The sequence below is a fragment of the Haliotis cracherodii genome, unplaced genomic scaffold (genome assembly GCF_022045235.1).
Source record: "Haliotis cracherodii isolate W230 unplaced genomic scaffold, xgHalCrac1.p SCAF_15, whole genome shotgun sequence".
Lineage (NCBI taxonomy): Eukaryota > Metazoa > Mollusca > Gastropoda > Lepetellida > Haliotidae > Haliotis > Haliotis cracherodii.
Genome location: NW_027266270.1, coordinates 16,528,392 through 16,545,140, shown reverse-complemented (window position 1 = coordinate 16,545,140; position 16,749 = coordinate 16,528,392). Strand labels below are relative to the sequence as shown.

Here is a 16,749-nt window from a genome sequence, read left to right as displayed (position 1 = left end):
ACACCCTTTTACTTCAAAAACTTGCTGAACGGTAACATTACATAGTTGTCCACAGACTTACAACATAAAGAGAATGGATACATGTATGAATAAATGTATATGAGTTCTTGCTCATGATTGGCCTGAGTTACAGATCATTTGGTGACCATCATTTTTTTGTCAGACAAAACCCCAATGTTCAATTATTCTTTAGGTATCCTGAAAAAATGTATTACGGATCCCCGAAAGGTTGGTTGCCTCCTTTCAAAACTGAATCTGTTTGTCCTGAAGCTTCTGATGTCCAAAAATATGGTCGGTCCCTAAAATATAATTTAATTTGTATAGCTGATACAATGTTAATTTTCTCTTATTGCTAGGATGCAAAGAAAGTTGACAATTGACATTACATTACATTACAAAAGTCTCAAGTAATGTTGTGGAAAAGCATTATTTTTTCTCACTTTTGAATATCGGTCACAGGTCATTAATACAGGGCATTTATCTTCGAATTCAATGTTGTTATGAATGTCAAGGTAAAGGTGAGGTTAAAGGGGTTTAATGTCGCGTTAAAGATTATTGCACTAATATAGCAACGTGCATGCATCTGTGTATGTATGTGTTTGTGCTTGTACTAGTCCGGACTAATGCCGATGTTATAGTGCTAGCTCACTGAGATACCATGCCACAGTTTAACATGAATACCCCAGACAGAGTATACTGACTCCGTGCCGATCAGCCTTTGTTCAAGCCCCTAAATACCGAGCGCCAGGCAGGGTAACAACAAGTACCATCTTTTAACGTATTTTGGTATGACGCGTCTAGGGATCGAACCGGACCTTCCGCTCTCCGGGCGGACGCTCTACCACAAAACCATGGAAGCGGTCTCAGAATAAAGAGAGTCGTTCATATATAACAATGATTGCATATATGTATACACTGACAAAAAAATATGTCATTTATATATAAAATCTCTCTACTGGTACCACTTTTTTGGATTATCCAGGACATACCATCCAAAGGCAAAAAGGACTTCCTGATCACGTCCACTATTTACGTAATAGTAGAATGACGTGAAACTGGTATGACCCCAGCGTATAACATGTATCTGCCCCGATCACAGGTGCTGCGTCTGGAGGAGGTCTTGCAACTCCTGTCTGACCCCACAAGCGCAGGTCGCAAACTTGTTTCTTCATCGACTTCCCAGACTCACTAATTAATTGCTGTATCAGTGTTCTCCTGATGCCAGTTCCGAGCTACTAACACGATTACCCCAGCAAATTAAGTGGTGGCTTGGTTGATTCCGACTTGATATTGTTGTCTTCCGCTGTGATTAGAGTAGCCCTCAGCGCTTGTAGCTGGTTAACAATGCCATACATTGGAGTAATCAGCAACATTGGACAAAGAAGATGTTCATTAACGGAGCCTCTGGAATCAATTAAGATCCCTATCTCAAAGACTCAGTATTGGTTCATAAAACGTTTTCTTTGAAGGTGTTATTTAACATGGTTATATTCAATTTCCATAGAAATTATATCCGTCGTCTTTTATAAGGATGAGACAAAATTATCAACATTTTCTGGTCGGGGCCATTGAGTGCAGTATGGACATTGCCCTCCTAAACACTCGGTGTTGACTTTATGTTTCTGACCCCTCCATGGTCTAGTGGTAGAAGGTCCGCCCTGAGAGCGAAAGGTCCGGGGTTCGATCCCCGGCCGCATCATACCTAAAGAAGTTAAAAGATGGTATTTGTTATTACCCTGCCTGGCACTTGGCATTAAGGGGCTTAAACAAGAACTGGTCGGCTCGGAGTCAGTATACTGGTATCTCAATGGGCCGGGGTTCGATCACCGGCGCACTTAAAATCGACATTTCACACATTACACAAGCAGATACACACACACGGGCATGCACGTCGCTGTATAAGTGCAATAATCTTGGACGCGACGTTCAACCCACTTCACCTCACTTCATCTTGATGTTCCTGTACCATATCATGGGTAACAGTGATGGATGGATTGCTTTGTGTACAGACAAGTTACTGAGGTGTACAGGGGCACGGATGACGCAGTCGTCTAATGCGCCGAAATTCCCTGTGCAGAGTTGCGTCCCTTACATATGTCAGGATCCTATGAGCGTCGGCTCCAAACACAGATTCGCCCTGATCATGAAGCTTGGTTTTTAATGACTATTTTGTACATGTTTGTACATATGGATTGCTTGGAAATGTTGGTTGTATTTTGATTGACTCTTTTCAGTGAACTGGAGCAGATATCACTCAAACGCCAGGCTATAGCAACGCTGAAGTACCTTCTCCTCAAGATTAAACAGAAAGAAATCCAGCCACCACCGAGGTGAGATCATTTATACCTTCACCACTGGTCTGTTGATTAGAATGGGAAACATTTAGAATGTCACAGACGACTGGGTTTCCAAGGCAGCTCCTGTTTATTGTACGGTCTGAACTTTTTTCCGTTCATTTTTGTAGTTAGAAGGTTTGGTGCCAGAGCGACTGAATGTTGTTTTACTGCTCACGACGGACTGTAAATATACGTGTCCTGGTTAAGCAAAGGTGAGCATGAAAGCATTACGAAGGATAAAGTAAATCGGGGTTCAATTAAACGGGACAGAACACCGGTTCCCAGTGTTAGCCTTCCATGCTCTTACATGAATGGTGTTGCTAGGCAACCCACGTGACTAGAGTACAAGACCTTTACCATGAATATATTTGAAGTGTTCATAACTTTATGTCTCTTCTCGTGAAACTCCGCGGATACAGTTCAGAAGTCAAATGTATTATGGATCTCTTACAGAATAATATCCTAACAAGGCGATAATTTAATAAGTGCTGTGTGCTTATCGGTATAATTGGTATTTTAAGACGAGATTGAAATTAACAATTAATACAATTTTAGGTTTCAAAATCTCATTATTTCTTACAAACTGTTATTTCAATGCATTTTGAATTTAAAGAATCAAGATGAAAATCGTGTGTGACGTCAATGATGTCATGGTGTATGTTTGACATCGTGTAATTAGGCGGTTAATAATGCATTTTTCCATTAATGTAGACATTAGTTAAATAATATGCGCTAAAACATTTAAAAAGATACATTAGCTTTTATAACTATGCATCGCATAGCAAAGGAAGATTGGCAAAGGTATTCTTGGGTATAAGGTATAGAAAATGAAAAGATAAATCATTGTCATATTTCTGTACAATCAATGACAATACAAGTATATGTCTCTGGTAATGAAATTCAACATCGCCCCAAAATCCGAGAACGTCAAAATAATCAAGAAAGTAAGCGCTCGCGAAACGTATAATAACAATTCAAGTTAATGCACCAATATTTAAAGAGGTGCTATGGAAGATCTATCGGGCTTTAACGAAATGTATTAGCCTGCAAGTGGTATCATTGGCATTGTATTTCGTGCTCAGAAACCACTGATATCAACATAGCATATGGGTATTGGAATAGCAAATAAATTAAGGCTAATTACTTGTCGTGTGTACATGAATGGTGTTTTGAATTTGACAACATGTGTTCGGAAAACATATGAAATGTCAAGACCATAAAATATTTCACTGAAGTCAACCTTTTGATCAGGCTATGTAACAGTATCCATTGGTGACGTATTTAATAATACGTTTTCATATTAACTTTTTTATATTCCGGCGTTAAAAAGAGGTTGAGTATTGGGTTGTATCGGTTAAACTCATTGCGTGGTAAGGCTGTACGGGTAATAGATGGATGTTTTCACTTGGCAGATGTAACTATATTCGTCTGTATTTGATGCAGTAGTAACAATTAAATATCATTTATTCAATATGTAGTTTTTTATGTCTAATCTAAGCTACTCATATACGCTTACCATTGTGAACATCGTAGATAAAGCAGCTTTTTGCCGTTATAAGAAAACATTATCCAGAATATGGATCGGTAAAGTATGAGATAGTTCAGGAGAATCGTTTTTGATTGGCAAACAATTGCTCTTAGGCACATGAATTTATTAAAAAAGTGTTTTAAACATGTCATTTCAACGACTGATTTTCAGGGCTATCAATAGTTAGGGGAGAGGGGAGGTGTGTGTGTATTGGGGATTGGGGGGGTAACAATGCGGTTTGGGGATTTAGATGGGCAGTTCTCCATAAACACTTGCCAAAACAATGTCTCTATGAGGAAGAGAATATATGGGTGTGAGTGTGAGTGAGTTGGGCTTAACGCCGCTTTTAACAGTATTCCAGTTACCTCACGCCGAGTCAGCTTAATGTGGGAGGAAAGCCCGAAGTGATGCAGGTCTCAGACTTTACCGTTTGCCCACGAGCACGGGTATGGGGCTGACAAACCTAGAAACATAATCGGGGCGACCAGGGATTCGAATCCACAATCATAGGTTTCTAGCGTGCCCAAGGGACGCAACTCTGCACAGCGAATCGCAACTCTGCGCAGCGAATCCCGGCGCCTTAGACGACTGGGCCACCCGTGCCCCCAGAGAGGAAATATGGATGTCAACCTCTTTATTATGAGAAACTAAACGTTTCGGACTATATTCTTACTCCTTCATCAGGTGAATTAATGCCATGAGGCAGAAGGCATATATGTGCACATTTAAGGACAACAAAATTAATACGATAACAAAAGGTAGAAAATAACAAAGGGTAGAAGCTAACAAAGTAAGCCAACATATGATTTGGCGCTGATAGGAGCCGATACATTGCGTTCCTCGTAATGCAGAAGTTGACATCCATATATTCTCTTCCTTTTGTTTATCACTTCTAAATGCCTTTCAAAGACCTAATGTCTCTATGGATGAAAGAGTTGGCTTATCTGATTGTGCCATGTGTTGCAGGAAGAGATCATGCAGTCTGCGACTAGGGGGCCTCTGCTTGACCGAGTCTCTGGACCGCGCAGCTAGCCAGTACTATTATCTACGTAGTCCTCACAGCCCCGGTCGCCGGCGACGTGATCTCAACAGCCACCTCACCAAGCCTTAAAACAGCAGTCTCGGTGAGTAGAGAACTCGGGGGACAGTCGGGGGATAAATGCCGCAGTGTACAGGCGATGTGGTTTCTCTCCGTTTGTTTGTCGTCCTCTCATGATCACTAACAAGGTCTGGTCAGTCCGTCGTGGGGTATTGATTGATCATAAAAAGTAAAACGTCCTATGATTAGTTTGTATATTGTTTTTATTCTGGATAATGATTTTACAATTTGGAATGGATATGTTTATAGTAAGGTCGTAATATTATACCGTACATGACTCGACACATAAGATGCATGACAAGACACATGTGATATAATGCACGATACGCTACATTAGATACATGAGATGCATGGTAAAATACATGATACATGGTAATACACATGATAAGATGCATGATACGATTCATGATAATATACATGTGATTCATGATAAACTACAAACGTTATACAATGCATGATACGATTATTGATAACATACATTTGTGATTCAAGATAAGATACAAACGTTATACAATGTGTCATACGATTCATGATAATATACATGTGATTCATGATAAGATGCATACGTTATACAATGCAAGGTACGATATATATGATAAGTTGCATGATAAAACGAGTGAAAATATGTATTATACCATGCATGATCACTAACTTAAGAGTAGATGTATGCACAATTTAAGAAATAAACGACCGAGAGTTGTTTATCGTACAATAATTCACTGCAGGGAGATATACAACGAGTGGCTTTATTCTCCCTGCAGTGTTCTACTGAACGATAAACAACGGCCACGAGTCGAGTTTTTGCCTATATGAGACATGAACATTATGTACAGCCTCTTTAAGGATGTTGACAAAATGTGCACCCTTTAAAAATAGTTACTTTAATTTTGATAATAACTCCCCGAATAGAGTTCGACCTTGGCAATGTCGAACAATTCCATTTTACGAATAGGTGGGTTAAGTTAAATATTTCCCTCGTGTTCTCACAATCCTGACGTACCCTTTCTTCTTATACCGATTGTCAAATCTCTCGCACTTTTGGATGCGATCGTTCGGTCATCTTGTTTATCTACGTTGCCCAGCTACATCTATGACACTTCCCCCTAAAAAATAACACCGTACAATATATGACATCATCAACTTGCGAGTGCATATTCGAATCTCCAGAAATGACGCGATGATAGAACAATGTACCACGCTTCGTTCTTCATTGCTGTTTGTGATTTATCGCGTAGCTGTCTTAAAAGTTACTATACACGCTATGTGATACCATGCACAATACCATGACTACAGACAAATACAAAGCTGAAGTGAAGGATTGCATACCTCTATATAATCTCTTTACCTTTCTTCTTAACACAGAATAAAATGTCGTCCTATACATAGAAACTTTCGTATCGATAGATCATCTCACGTCTTGATGCTTGGTTCGAAGCAAAAAGTATCGCAATGCCGTGATACTACACGGCGAATTGGTACAGTCCTGGGGGTTTCAAAATGTCTACAAATATCTTGGTAGTCCATAATGTCGGGACGTAACTCCTTTTCATTCTCGTATTTTCCGAAACTAGAATTGGGTAGAATCCATTCTGAATGATTGGAAAGAGCTTCTATTAATATTTTAGTCGACAATAAAAGTGCGCACTGTCAGAAGATGCAAATCATCTTAATGAACAAAAACACATCGGCACCTGTGACATACTACGGTCGGGTAGCCTAGTGTTTAAAGCGTTTGCTCGTCACGCCGAAGACCCGGGTTCGATTCCCGACATGGGTACAATGTGTGAAGCCCATTTCTGGTGTCCCCTGCCGTGATATTGCTGGATTGTTGCAAAAAGCGGCGTAAAACCATACTCACTCACATATCACCTCAATGTTCTAACACCTCAAATAAAAAATGTGAAGTTTTTACTTTGTTTTTTTTTACTATCGTTAAGTATACTGCGTTAATTAAATCAACAACAAAATGGAATATCAACAATTTCTTTACGCAACCAGTGATTGAAAACTGTTAGCTATTTAAATAGTCCAAAAGTTCTTATAAAAGCATATCCTGAAAACATGTTATTACTGTCAACATAGATGATTTATTGAAATGATTATAACTATATCGGTCTCATAGGGTCATTATGTTTTGTAATCATATCGAACCTATTTCAAGTTAGTTACTTTCAATGTTAACTCAGACAAATAGAATTAAGTAATGCGAAACGATGTACATGTCGATGTTATCTTTGTTTCCTCTTCTCTATCATTGTCTTTCTCCTTGTCTTTCTCCTTTTCAGGTCCGGCTGCCCTGGCTCACAGGTCATCAGAAGGTTCAACTACAGCTGAAACACCAGCGTCTTCATCATTGCTTTCTTTGCGACATCATCGTTATCATCTAAAATAATGCATGACTTAAGACACAGACGTCAACCCAATGTGCAATCTCACGTGCAATCCTAGAATCTGAAAATAACAACTTGAAACAAGTTTCAACTTTATCATCACAGTATGCTCGAACTAAATGCCAGGGTGATCAGCGAGGATACGTATGTTCGCCATCCATTATTCATCCGTAATTTCTGTTGAATTATCAAAGCTCTGTATTTCTGTGATGGAAGGTAAACGACTGTCCTTTAGGTACGATGCCAAGGCAGATAAGGTTCTGAAAGAAATATTCTTCACACGTGGTCACGTGTATTAATTAACGATACCCCAGTCAAATAATTAACTAATGGCGTTTTATTAAGTACACGTCTTGATTGTAGCTTTGGGACAGACCGATAGCCTTGACCTTCTAGGGTGGTGTCGTGTGAATATTGCCAGCACAATGATGATTTAACACTCTCATGTGGTTTATCGTATTACGGCGAGTTGCATGTCAGATTCCCATTGTCTTACTGGCGATAATAGAAATTCTATTTTCTCTTAACCAAAGCCCTCCTATGAAAAGTAAGAAATCTACATATTTTGATGGTAACATTGATAGCAGGTGCCGATTGTTCTATGAGAAAGCCATTGCTCTGTACTAGCCATCGACGCGGGTAATGTCACGTGTTATAATCGAAATGTGCATGTTTATGTCGGATATATGTTGGTTATATATCATATATACATATCCGATGTATATCCGGTAAAGTCTTATATATGTCGGGTATATGTTAGGTATATAATTAAAGGGGCCAGCGTAATGTCACAAAGTATGTTTTGCCGAATAAACAGCTTTCCATTGTCTGCGTCTTTTGTGTCACATATGGAGTTGGTTATACTTACTTAATGATGCCGTGATGCTTTGGTCGCATCAACAGATGAGATAGATCATCAATGCAAATGTCAGCATTACAAGGGGTCGGTAAGGTGGCCTGGTGGTTAGAACGTTTGTTCGTTGAGGTGAAGATCCGGGTTCGATTTCCTAATGATATAGGTGATATCGTTGTCCCCCGCCGTTTTGTGAATTGAATATTTTTAGGGCAGCTTCAATTCAATCTCTCACATCATTTCCATTTAAGGAAAAGGTCGAAAATATTAAATTGTCTCTATCGTTTATGTAAGGTTTCGCATTTCCTTGTTGATCAATAAATAAATTGTAATGCATAAAGTCTTTGTAAGAGTATATAGCTTATATAGATACAGGAGATGGAATACATTCATTACACATTGTGTTCAATTTCCTATATCGCTGAATTGCGATGGTTTCTTTTGGTTTGTTTGTTTGTTTGTTGTTTAACGACGCACTCAGCAATATTCCAGCTATATGACGGCGGTCTGTAAATAATCGAGTCTGGACCAGACAATCCAGTGATTGACATCATGAACATCCATCCACACAATTGGGAAACGATGACATGCATCAACCAAGTCGGAGAACCTGACCACCCGATCCCGTCTGTCGGTGATGGTTTCTTGTCAATGATAAGGACTCAGTATGCTATTCACATCCCGAAACAATTTTCACCGATATGCGAGAGAAAAAACTTTTCTAAAACATTTCACGAAAGATTGTGAACCAAATCCTTAATACAAACCAATCATAGATAAAAGCTGAACGATGGCTGTAGCCTTATTGCTCAAAGTCAGAATGGTCATTCAAGATTTATTGAGAGAGTGAGTGATATCATCCGATTACACCGAACGTCTTAAGTTTAACAAGTTTCAAGTGGAAGATGACATCAGGGTGAATCACTTTACCACAAAACCGACCCCAATAACGTGCCAATTTAAGCTACAAATTAATCTACAAGGCTACGGCATGTTAACGACTAAGATATATAGGTCTGGACTGTTTTACACCCTTTTTCGTTGAAATCTGTCCTTCCAAGTCACTGAAACCAGTTGATCAACCCGAAGATGATTTCCCAGCGGTATCGCAGCTCGCTGAGGAGGACGCATTTCCTGTCACGGATAGAGCACACACAGCCAAGGTGGCATACATGCAGATTGAACTGACATTAAGCATAGGACTTCTACATAAAGACTCAAGGGGCAGGGGAATGTACTTTGGGAAGATATATGCGAAAAGAACTTTTAAATGGTACTCTATCCGAACGACGGAAGGTAGATTAAAATTTTATTATAGCTCGAAATGTGTTTTTTAGTGTTGGCGTGACTAAAATTGGAATACGAATTTGACTTATATATGGTAATGTCTTCAGCTGAAGTATTTATGTTTTCCTTGTGGAACAAATGTATCTTACAACCACGGATAGGGTGCAAAGTTGAGTAAACTCGTAGTACTGATTTTTATATATTTCTCAAACATGTGGAACTAGTGCTCATTATATAAGCTTAAATTGACTTGGCATTGGATATGTTGTAAAAAGGGCGCTGCGCTGCTGGTCAATTCCTGTCACGAACTACACTCTGGTCAGTTCTTGTCACAAACTACACTCTGGTCAGTTCTAGTCACAAACTACACTCTGGTCAATTCTTATCACGAACTACACTCTGGTCAATTCTTGTCACGAACTACACTCTGGTCAGTTCTTGTCACGAACTACACTCTTGTCAATTCTTGTCACGAACTACACTCTGGTCAGTTCTTGTCAGAACTACACTCTGGTCAGTTCTTGTCACAAACTACACTCTGGTCAATTCTTGTCACGAACTACACTCTAGTCAATTCTTGTCACAAACTACACTCTGGTCAATTCTTGTCACAAACTACACTCTGGTCAATTCCTGTCACGAACTACACTCTGGTCAGTTCTTGTCACGAACTACACTCTGGTCAATTCCTGTCACGAACTACACTCTGGTCAATTCGTGTCACGAACTACACTCTCGTCAATTCTTGTCACAAACTACACTCTGGTCAATTCTTGTCACAAACTACACTCTGGTCAATTCTTGTCACGAACTACACTCTGGCCAGTTCTTGTCACGAACTACACTCTGGTCAATTCTTGTCACGAACTACACTCCGGTCAATTATTGTCACAAACTACACTCTGGTCAGTTGTATGAGTCTTCTTACAAACTACGCCTTTTTATCGAACAAAATATAGAAATTCTTGAATTGACATATCCAGTAATGCTAGACGTGAGGTCAGTATGTTAACTTAGACACTGCCAAAACCACGCATCAGTATTAGCTCTTGCTTTGAATCTAAAACTTGAAGACATGGCCATTTATCTTTTGTACTGGATTTCAAAGCCTCATAACAATCTGTACAAAGAGAGTTCAGAAAAAATATACCACTAAATCCCTGTCTCAAAGATTAAACATAATCCTTAATACGATCAAGGAAGGACTTTCTTTACATTCACAGAAAGTATTTGAGACAAGTGGTATTAATACAATGTGGATTCCCCAAAAGCCAAAAGGATTTGCTTGAATTCGTGCAATCTAAGAAAAGACCTTCCTTCCTTGATCCTTGAGGTATTTGTGACTAAACGTGGTGACCACAGATATAATTACATCTCTATCTTCAGAGGTTCAGGACAATTTGTCAAACATGAAATCAGGTGTCATCATAATTTGCTAAGAAAACAATATGTGAAATGTTGGACTTATTCTTTGATAACATCCATGGGAAATTTGTAGTAATTTGTCCCCGTGGGCCCCTCCTTACTGATCTGTTTCTTTGTGCATACTATTCAAAATTTCTTCTCACGTTGGCAAAATTAAAACAAGGAAAATGGCCAAGAAGTTTAACTTAACCTTCAGGTATATCGATGATCTGATATCATACAATAATTGTCAAATAGCCAATGCCATTCCACTAATTGACCCACCTCATCTAGATGCAAACGTAAATGTTTAATGGATTTAATGTAGTTAAACATGCATACATAGGATAGCTGGTTATAAATAATTCATATAATTCCAGGGAAACATTCTGTATTGCCTATTCCGGTTATTGTATGCAGACACACTGCTGGCTGTATTTGTTGTGTTTGCATTGGAAGTGGTATTCATGCCGAGATATAATTGAAATACTGAGTTGAATCCAACTCACTTAATGAAAGGGGTGTACGATTGAAAGGTATGGTGTGAAAATTATAACATATATATGTGCCTTTCGGATTAATGATACCGACTTCGTCAACAGTTCATTTTAATGAGCGAAGGTATCTCAAACCATTTGACAATATTGATTACAGAACAAGACGCTGTGATATATGATATACATTATTCGACTTGCCACCAAATGAAACATGCATTTAAATGAAAAAATCATAATATTCATATTTTGATAAAAATCGGAAAACGTCTTGTTAGTTTTCAGATAGAATCTGCACTTTAAAAAGCCGTGTTAACTAACATCAGTGTTGCAACAGTAAATTAAACATGGAGCCTTGGGTTGTGGCGAAAATAAATATTTACAGAGTGATAGGACATCGGTGTCGAAAGACACAAGTGGACTAATTGTATTTAAGATGTCAAAGAATACTTCGGGGAATTGTTTGTGTTTATCAAAGTTCATTTCTTCAGGCATCGCCCCTTGATCCCCATAAAGTGCTGCTGACAACACCAAAGACACTTTATTGTAAAGTAGTCAGAACCAGGGGACACTTCAATCTATCATCCTCTGCAAAGAGTGAAAAAGACAAGTTTACGGAGTTTTAGCGTCTTACATCTAACGCCAACCACAAAGAATTGGTTAGTACTATGAAGAACATTGAAAAGACATGGCAAACCTCCAAACGAGGCCACACAATACATTCCATATTTGAACAAGGCTAATTCCGATAATGGGGACAAACGCATTTTCAAATAAACGCGTGTAAATATAATATTGTGACCCACCAGGAGAAAAGAGGCTTTATGGGTGCTGTGTTGTGACGTCATCAATAAAGACGTTTGACGTTTGACTTCCGAATAAATCGCCAGCGAACTACTGTACAAATATAGTTGGTTGGTTGGTTTGTTGTTTTACGCCGCACTCACCAATATTCCAGCTATATGACGGCGGTCTGTAAAATAATCGAGTCTGGACCAGACAATCCAGTGATTGATATCATGAGCATCGATCCACGCAATTGGGATCGATGGCATGCTTCAACCAAGTCTGCGAGCTTGACCACCCGATCGCCTTTTACGACAAGCATAGTCACCTTAGTCACCAAGAATGGGTTGCTGAAGACCTATTCTACCCCGGAATGTACAAATATAGCTTGTTTATTCTCTTGTAAGTTCGTTATGTAATAAATAAAGTGACAAACCCCTTTCCATATCCAAAATTATTTCAAAACATTCCAGCATACATATCTACTTTCAATTAATCAGACATTATGTCTAAAACTTGCAATCATTACATAAACAGATATAAGTCTGAAAATGGGACTTTGCAAAAAAAAAGTCCAAATGTTTGATACCATGTATCTGTGTAATAAATATGAATTAAAGCTTACGAATTGTCTTTTGTGGTCCTAAGATACTGAAATTTTAAAATAAAATAAGACGTCAAATGTGATTTTTCACCCATAAGGTCCCTTATCACATGGTTTGTCACATATAACGTTTGAAGTGTTCCATGGATTATTGGGAGTATTATATTCGCTTGTAAGCATTTGTTCGTGAGGTGGTTCAACTTTTCAGTATTCTTGTCAGATTGATTACAGTGGTCTACTGGAGTCAAGCTATCTCAGCTGACAATTGCATCTAGATAGTATAACTTGTCACATGCCTGTCCTTGCGTTCATCATTTCGAGACATGGGGTATTATCAGTTATTGACACACAGCATAGCCTACATCTCAAGGAAATCTTTAACAACAGAAACACAAATATACACGTGTCAACGGAGCCTTGTGGTCTTGCGAGCATCAACACATGGCAAGTATAATAACTCATCTGTGTTGCTTCCACGGGGACTGAAAATGAGGGGATCTCTGCTGCTGATGACACAGAAACTGATCGAGACAGCAAATCTAAGCCAACAAAGGTCAGTTGGTGGCTGAAGACCACCATGTCTCAGGTAATCGTGGAGCACAAAATCTACATGATACTGTAACTGGGACGTGATGAGGCTTTGGATTAGGATATCGTCTCCCCCGGATGCTTGTGCAAAAAATACACGAACGAGGAGGCCTTGTCATTGAGAAAGTATGTGTCGACGTAGCCAATAATCGGACCTGAGGCTTACCCACGTAGGACCCTTGACGCAGGAGATGTCGGTATTTAGCCACCATATGCATGTTGATGTGGAAGTCCACTACAAGAGTGTTCTTGGTGTAATGACTTGCTCATTCATGACATTCCTCTTTATGGTAATGTCCACGACATGCTGTCTTGTTTCTGTCGAAGGTGAGAGAAATGTAGTGGTATATCTAAACCAGGTATTTATACCAGTGAAAATTACTATTGAAGCTTCTGTGTATACTCAAACAAAAAAATAACGTTGATGCATTAATATTGACCATGACGATATGGACTATACGGTATGACGGATTTATCAAACGTCTTACTTGCGAAACAAAAAGGTAGTTCCGTTGTTTTTTGGTGTTGGCTTGTTAAGTATTTTAGGTTGGTTGGCTGGTTGTTTTACGCCGCACTCAGCAATATTCCAGCTATATGACGGCGGTCTGTAAATAATCGTGTCTGGACCGCACAATCCAGTGATTGACATCATGAACATCGATCCTCGCAATTGGGATCGATGACATGCATCAACCAAGTCAGTGAGCCTGACCACCCGATCCCGTTGGTCGCCTCTTCTGACAAGCACAGTCGCCTTTTACGGCAAGCATGGGTTGCTGAAGATCTGTTCTACCCCGGATCCTCGCGGGTCTAACTGTTATCCCAAAAACACTGGCGTAGCCTACATGTATTATTTACAACTCAACATATGATGGGGATATTTCTGTTATTCCATAATTCAAATGATATTTGAATTCAACTTTATGAAACACAATATTTCTATCAAGTTGCATATAACCAATAATCCATTCCCATGTATCACAATAGTATTCGTGAGTCCAAGGCCTGTGAACTAACATGCATTTTTGTATTAATAGGTTGTATATACCGTAAACGTACAGTGCAACGAGTATATTTCAGGTATAAATGTATTTCTACAGATCTACAAGAAAATGTGTCCATTAAACACTTACATTTGCTATACCTATATCGGTTCAGATTAAAACTGTCCAAATGTACCCGTGAAGATTCCGGGGTAGAATAGGTCTGCAGCAACCCATACGTGCCGTAAAAGGTGACTATGCTTGTCGTTAAAGGCGACTAACGGGATCGGGTGGTCAGGCTCGCTGACTTGGTTGATGCATGTCATCGATCCCAATTGCGTGGATCGATGCTCATGATATTAATCACTGGATTGTCTGGTCCAGACTCGATTAATTTACAGACCGCCGTCATATAGCTGGAATACTGCTGCGTGCGGCGTTAAACAACAAACCAACCAACCAACCAACCAACCAACTGTCCAAATGGCGACCCATTAAGCGTTGAAAGCGTTCGCTCTTCATGCCGAAGGTCGGATTTGATTCCCCTATTGGGCCAGAGTATGAAGCGAATGTTTGGTGTCCCCGCCGTGATAGTGTTGGAGTATTCACTCACTGAGACTTTATTCTGGGGAAACTTCGAGGAATGACCATTTTAAAAAAGGTGAGTCACTTCCCGCTTAGGGGGCACGGGTGGCCGAGTCGTCTAAGGCGCCGCGATTCGCTGTGCAGAGTTGCGTCCCTTGGCCACGCCAGAAACCTATGATAGTGGGTTCGAATCCCGGTTCGCCCCAATAATGTTTCTAAGTTTGTCAGCACCATACCCGTGCTCGTTGGTTTCACCGAAGTGGTAAACGTCTGAGACCTGCATCACTTCGGGCTTTCCTCCCACATTAAGCTGACACGCCGTGATATAACAGGAATACTGTTAAAAGCGGCCTTAAACCCAACTCACTCACTCACTCACTCACTTTCCGCTTACGTCCCTTTCATCAAAATATGGCTGTTAAATAGACATTCTCATTGCCCTAATATGCACAAACCAACAGTTAACCCAGCTATCAAAAATATTTCGCAAAAACAAATCCAATTCATATTATTACTTTACTGCACAGAAGAGCAAACCATTAGCTTAATAATATGTTCTGTCTTCACCCTGCAAGATCGAAGATATATAAACGGAGATCATCCATCAAAAAAAGGTATTCTTCTGACGCACGCTCTAGATTAAAATGTGATGTCTCCCAGGTCGCGCGTACCTGAAATCAATACTGAAGGAATGCAGGTGTGATACAGGCTCCTTGTCTGACTCCGTGTAGCTCATTTCATCCAAACAGACGCAACCCTCATCAACCAGTCCATAAATCATTGCTCCAGATATGATAGTCATGTAATTGAATGAGTGAAAGTAGAGGCATTAGACGTTTTATGGGTTTAATTGTGTTTGACTCATTCGCACTGATGCTCCTATGATGAATAGCCGTCTCTTGCTCCAGATACATTTGTCTGTCCGTGTGGGTGGATGGATGCCGTGGATCACTGTAAGGTTGGGTTTTGTTACTGTTTAAAACTAGGTACGCTGTACTATTAGGTTACAATTAATTCAACATTCGTTCGAGGGATCTTACTTTAAGCGCCCGATCGTATTGCTGTCTATTCGTTTTTTCATCCATCTGTCGCCGTTTGCTTTTTGGATTGATTGGTTGGTTGGTTCGTTTTTCGTTGGGGGCACGGGTGGCCGAGTCGTCTGAGGCGCCACGATTCGCTGTGCAGAGTTGCGTCCCTTGGACACGCCAGAAACCTACGATGGTGGGTTCGAATCCCGGTTCGCCCCGATTATGTTTCTAGGTTTATCAGCACCTTACCCGTGCTCGTTGGTTTCACCGAAGCGGAAAACGTCTGAGACCTGCATCACTTCGGGCTTTCCTCCTACATTAAGCTGACACGCCGTGATATAACTGGAATAATGTTAAAAGCGGCGCTAAACCCAACTCACTCACTCGTTTTTCGTTAGTCCGTTCGTTCGTTCTTAATTAAGTCATTCCTTAATTCTTTCATTCATACATTTGGTTTGTTGTTTTACGCCGCACTCAGCAATATTCCAGTATATGACAGCGGTCTGTAAGTAATCGAATCTGGATGACACAATCCAGTGATTGACATCATGATCATCAATCCACGCAATTGGGATACGATGACATCCATCAACCAAGTCAGCGAGCCTATCCACCCGATCCCGTTAGTCGCCTATTATTACAAACATAGTCGCTTTATACAGCAAGCATGGCTTTCTGAAGACCAATTCTACCCCGGTTCTTCACGGGTCTTTTGGGCGGTCGGGTAGCCAAGTGGTTAAAGCGTTCGCTCCTCACGCCGAAAACCCGGGTTCGATTCCCGACA

General features: G+C 40.0%; 2 protein-coding genes across 3 annotated transcripts in view; both read left to right on the top strand.

Annotated features, from left to right (window-relative positions):
- LOC139461858 (uncharacterized) overlaps positions 1-8,423 on the top strand; it is an 89,165-nt gene extending 80,742 nt beyond the window's left edge. For both annotated transcript variants that reach the window (XM_071243339.1, XM_071243338.1), the window contains exons 5-7: positions 2,235-2,330; positions 4,831-4,988; positions 7,249-8,423. In XM_071243339.1, coding sequence (XP_071099440.1) covers positions 2,235-2,330; positions 4,831-4,975 — 241 coding nt within the window. In that variant the 3' untranslated portion in view covers positions 4,976-4,988; positions 7,249-8,423. The remainder of the gene's footprint in view (positions 1-2,234; positions 2,331-4,830; positions 4,989-7,248) is intronic.
- The window catches only part of LOC139462326 (glucose-induced degradation protein 8 homolog), a 303,774-nt gene extending 289,132 nt beyond the window's left edge, over positions 1-14,642 (top strand). Inside the window, exon 7 of the transcript XR_011653026.1 lies at positions 14,604-14,642. The gene's annotated coding sequence lies outside the window, so the exon portion shown is untranslated. The remainder of the gene's footprint in view (positions 1-14,603) is intronic.
- The last annotated feature ends 2,107 nt before the right edge of the window (positions 14,643-16,749 follow it).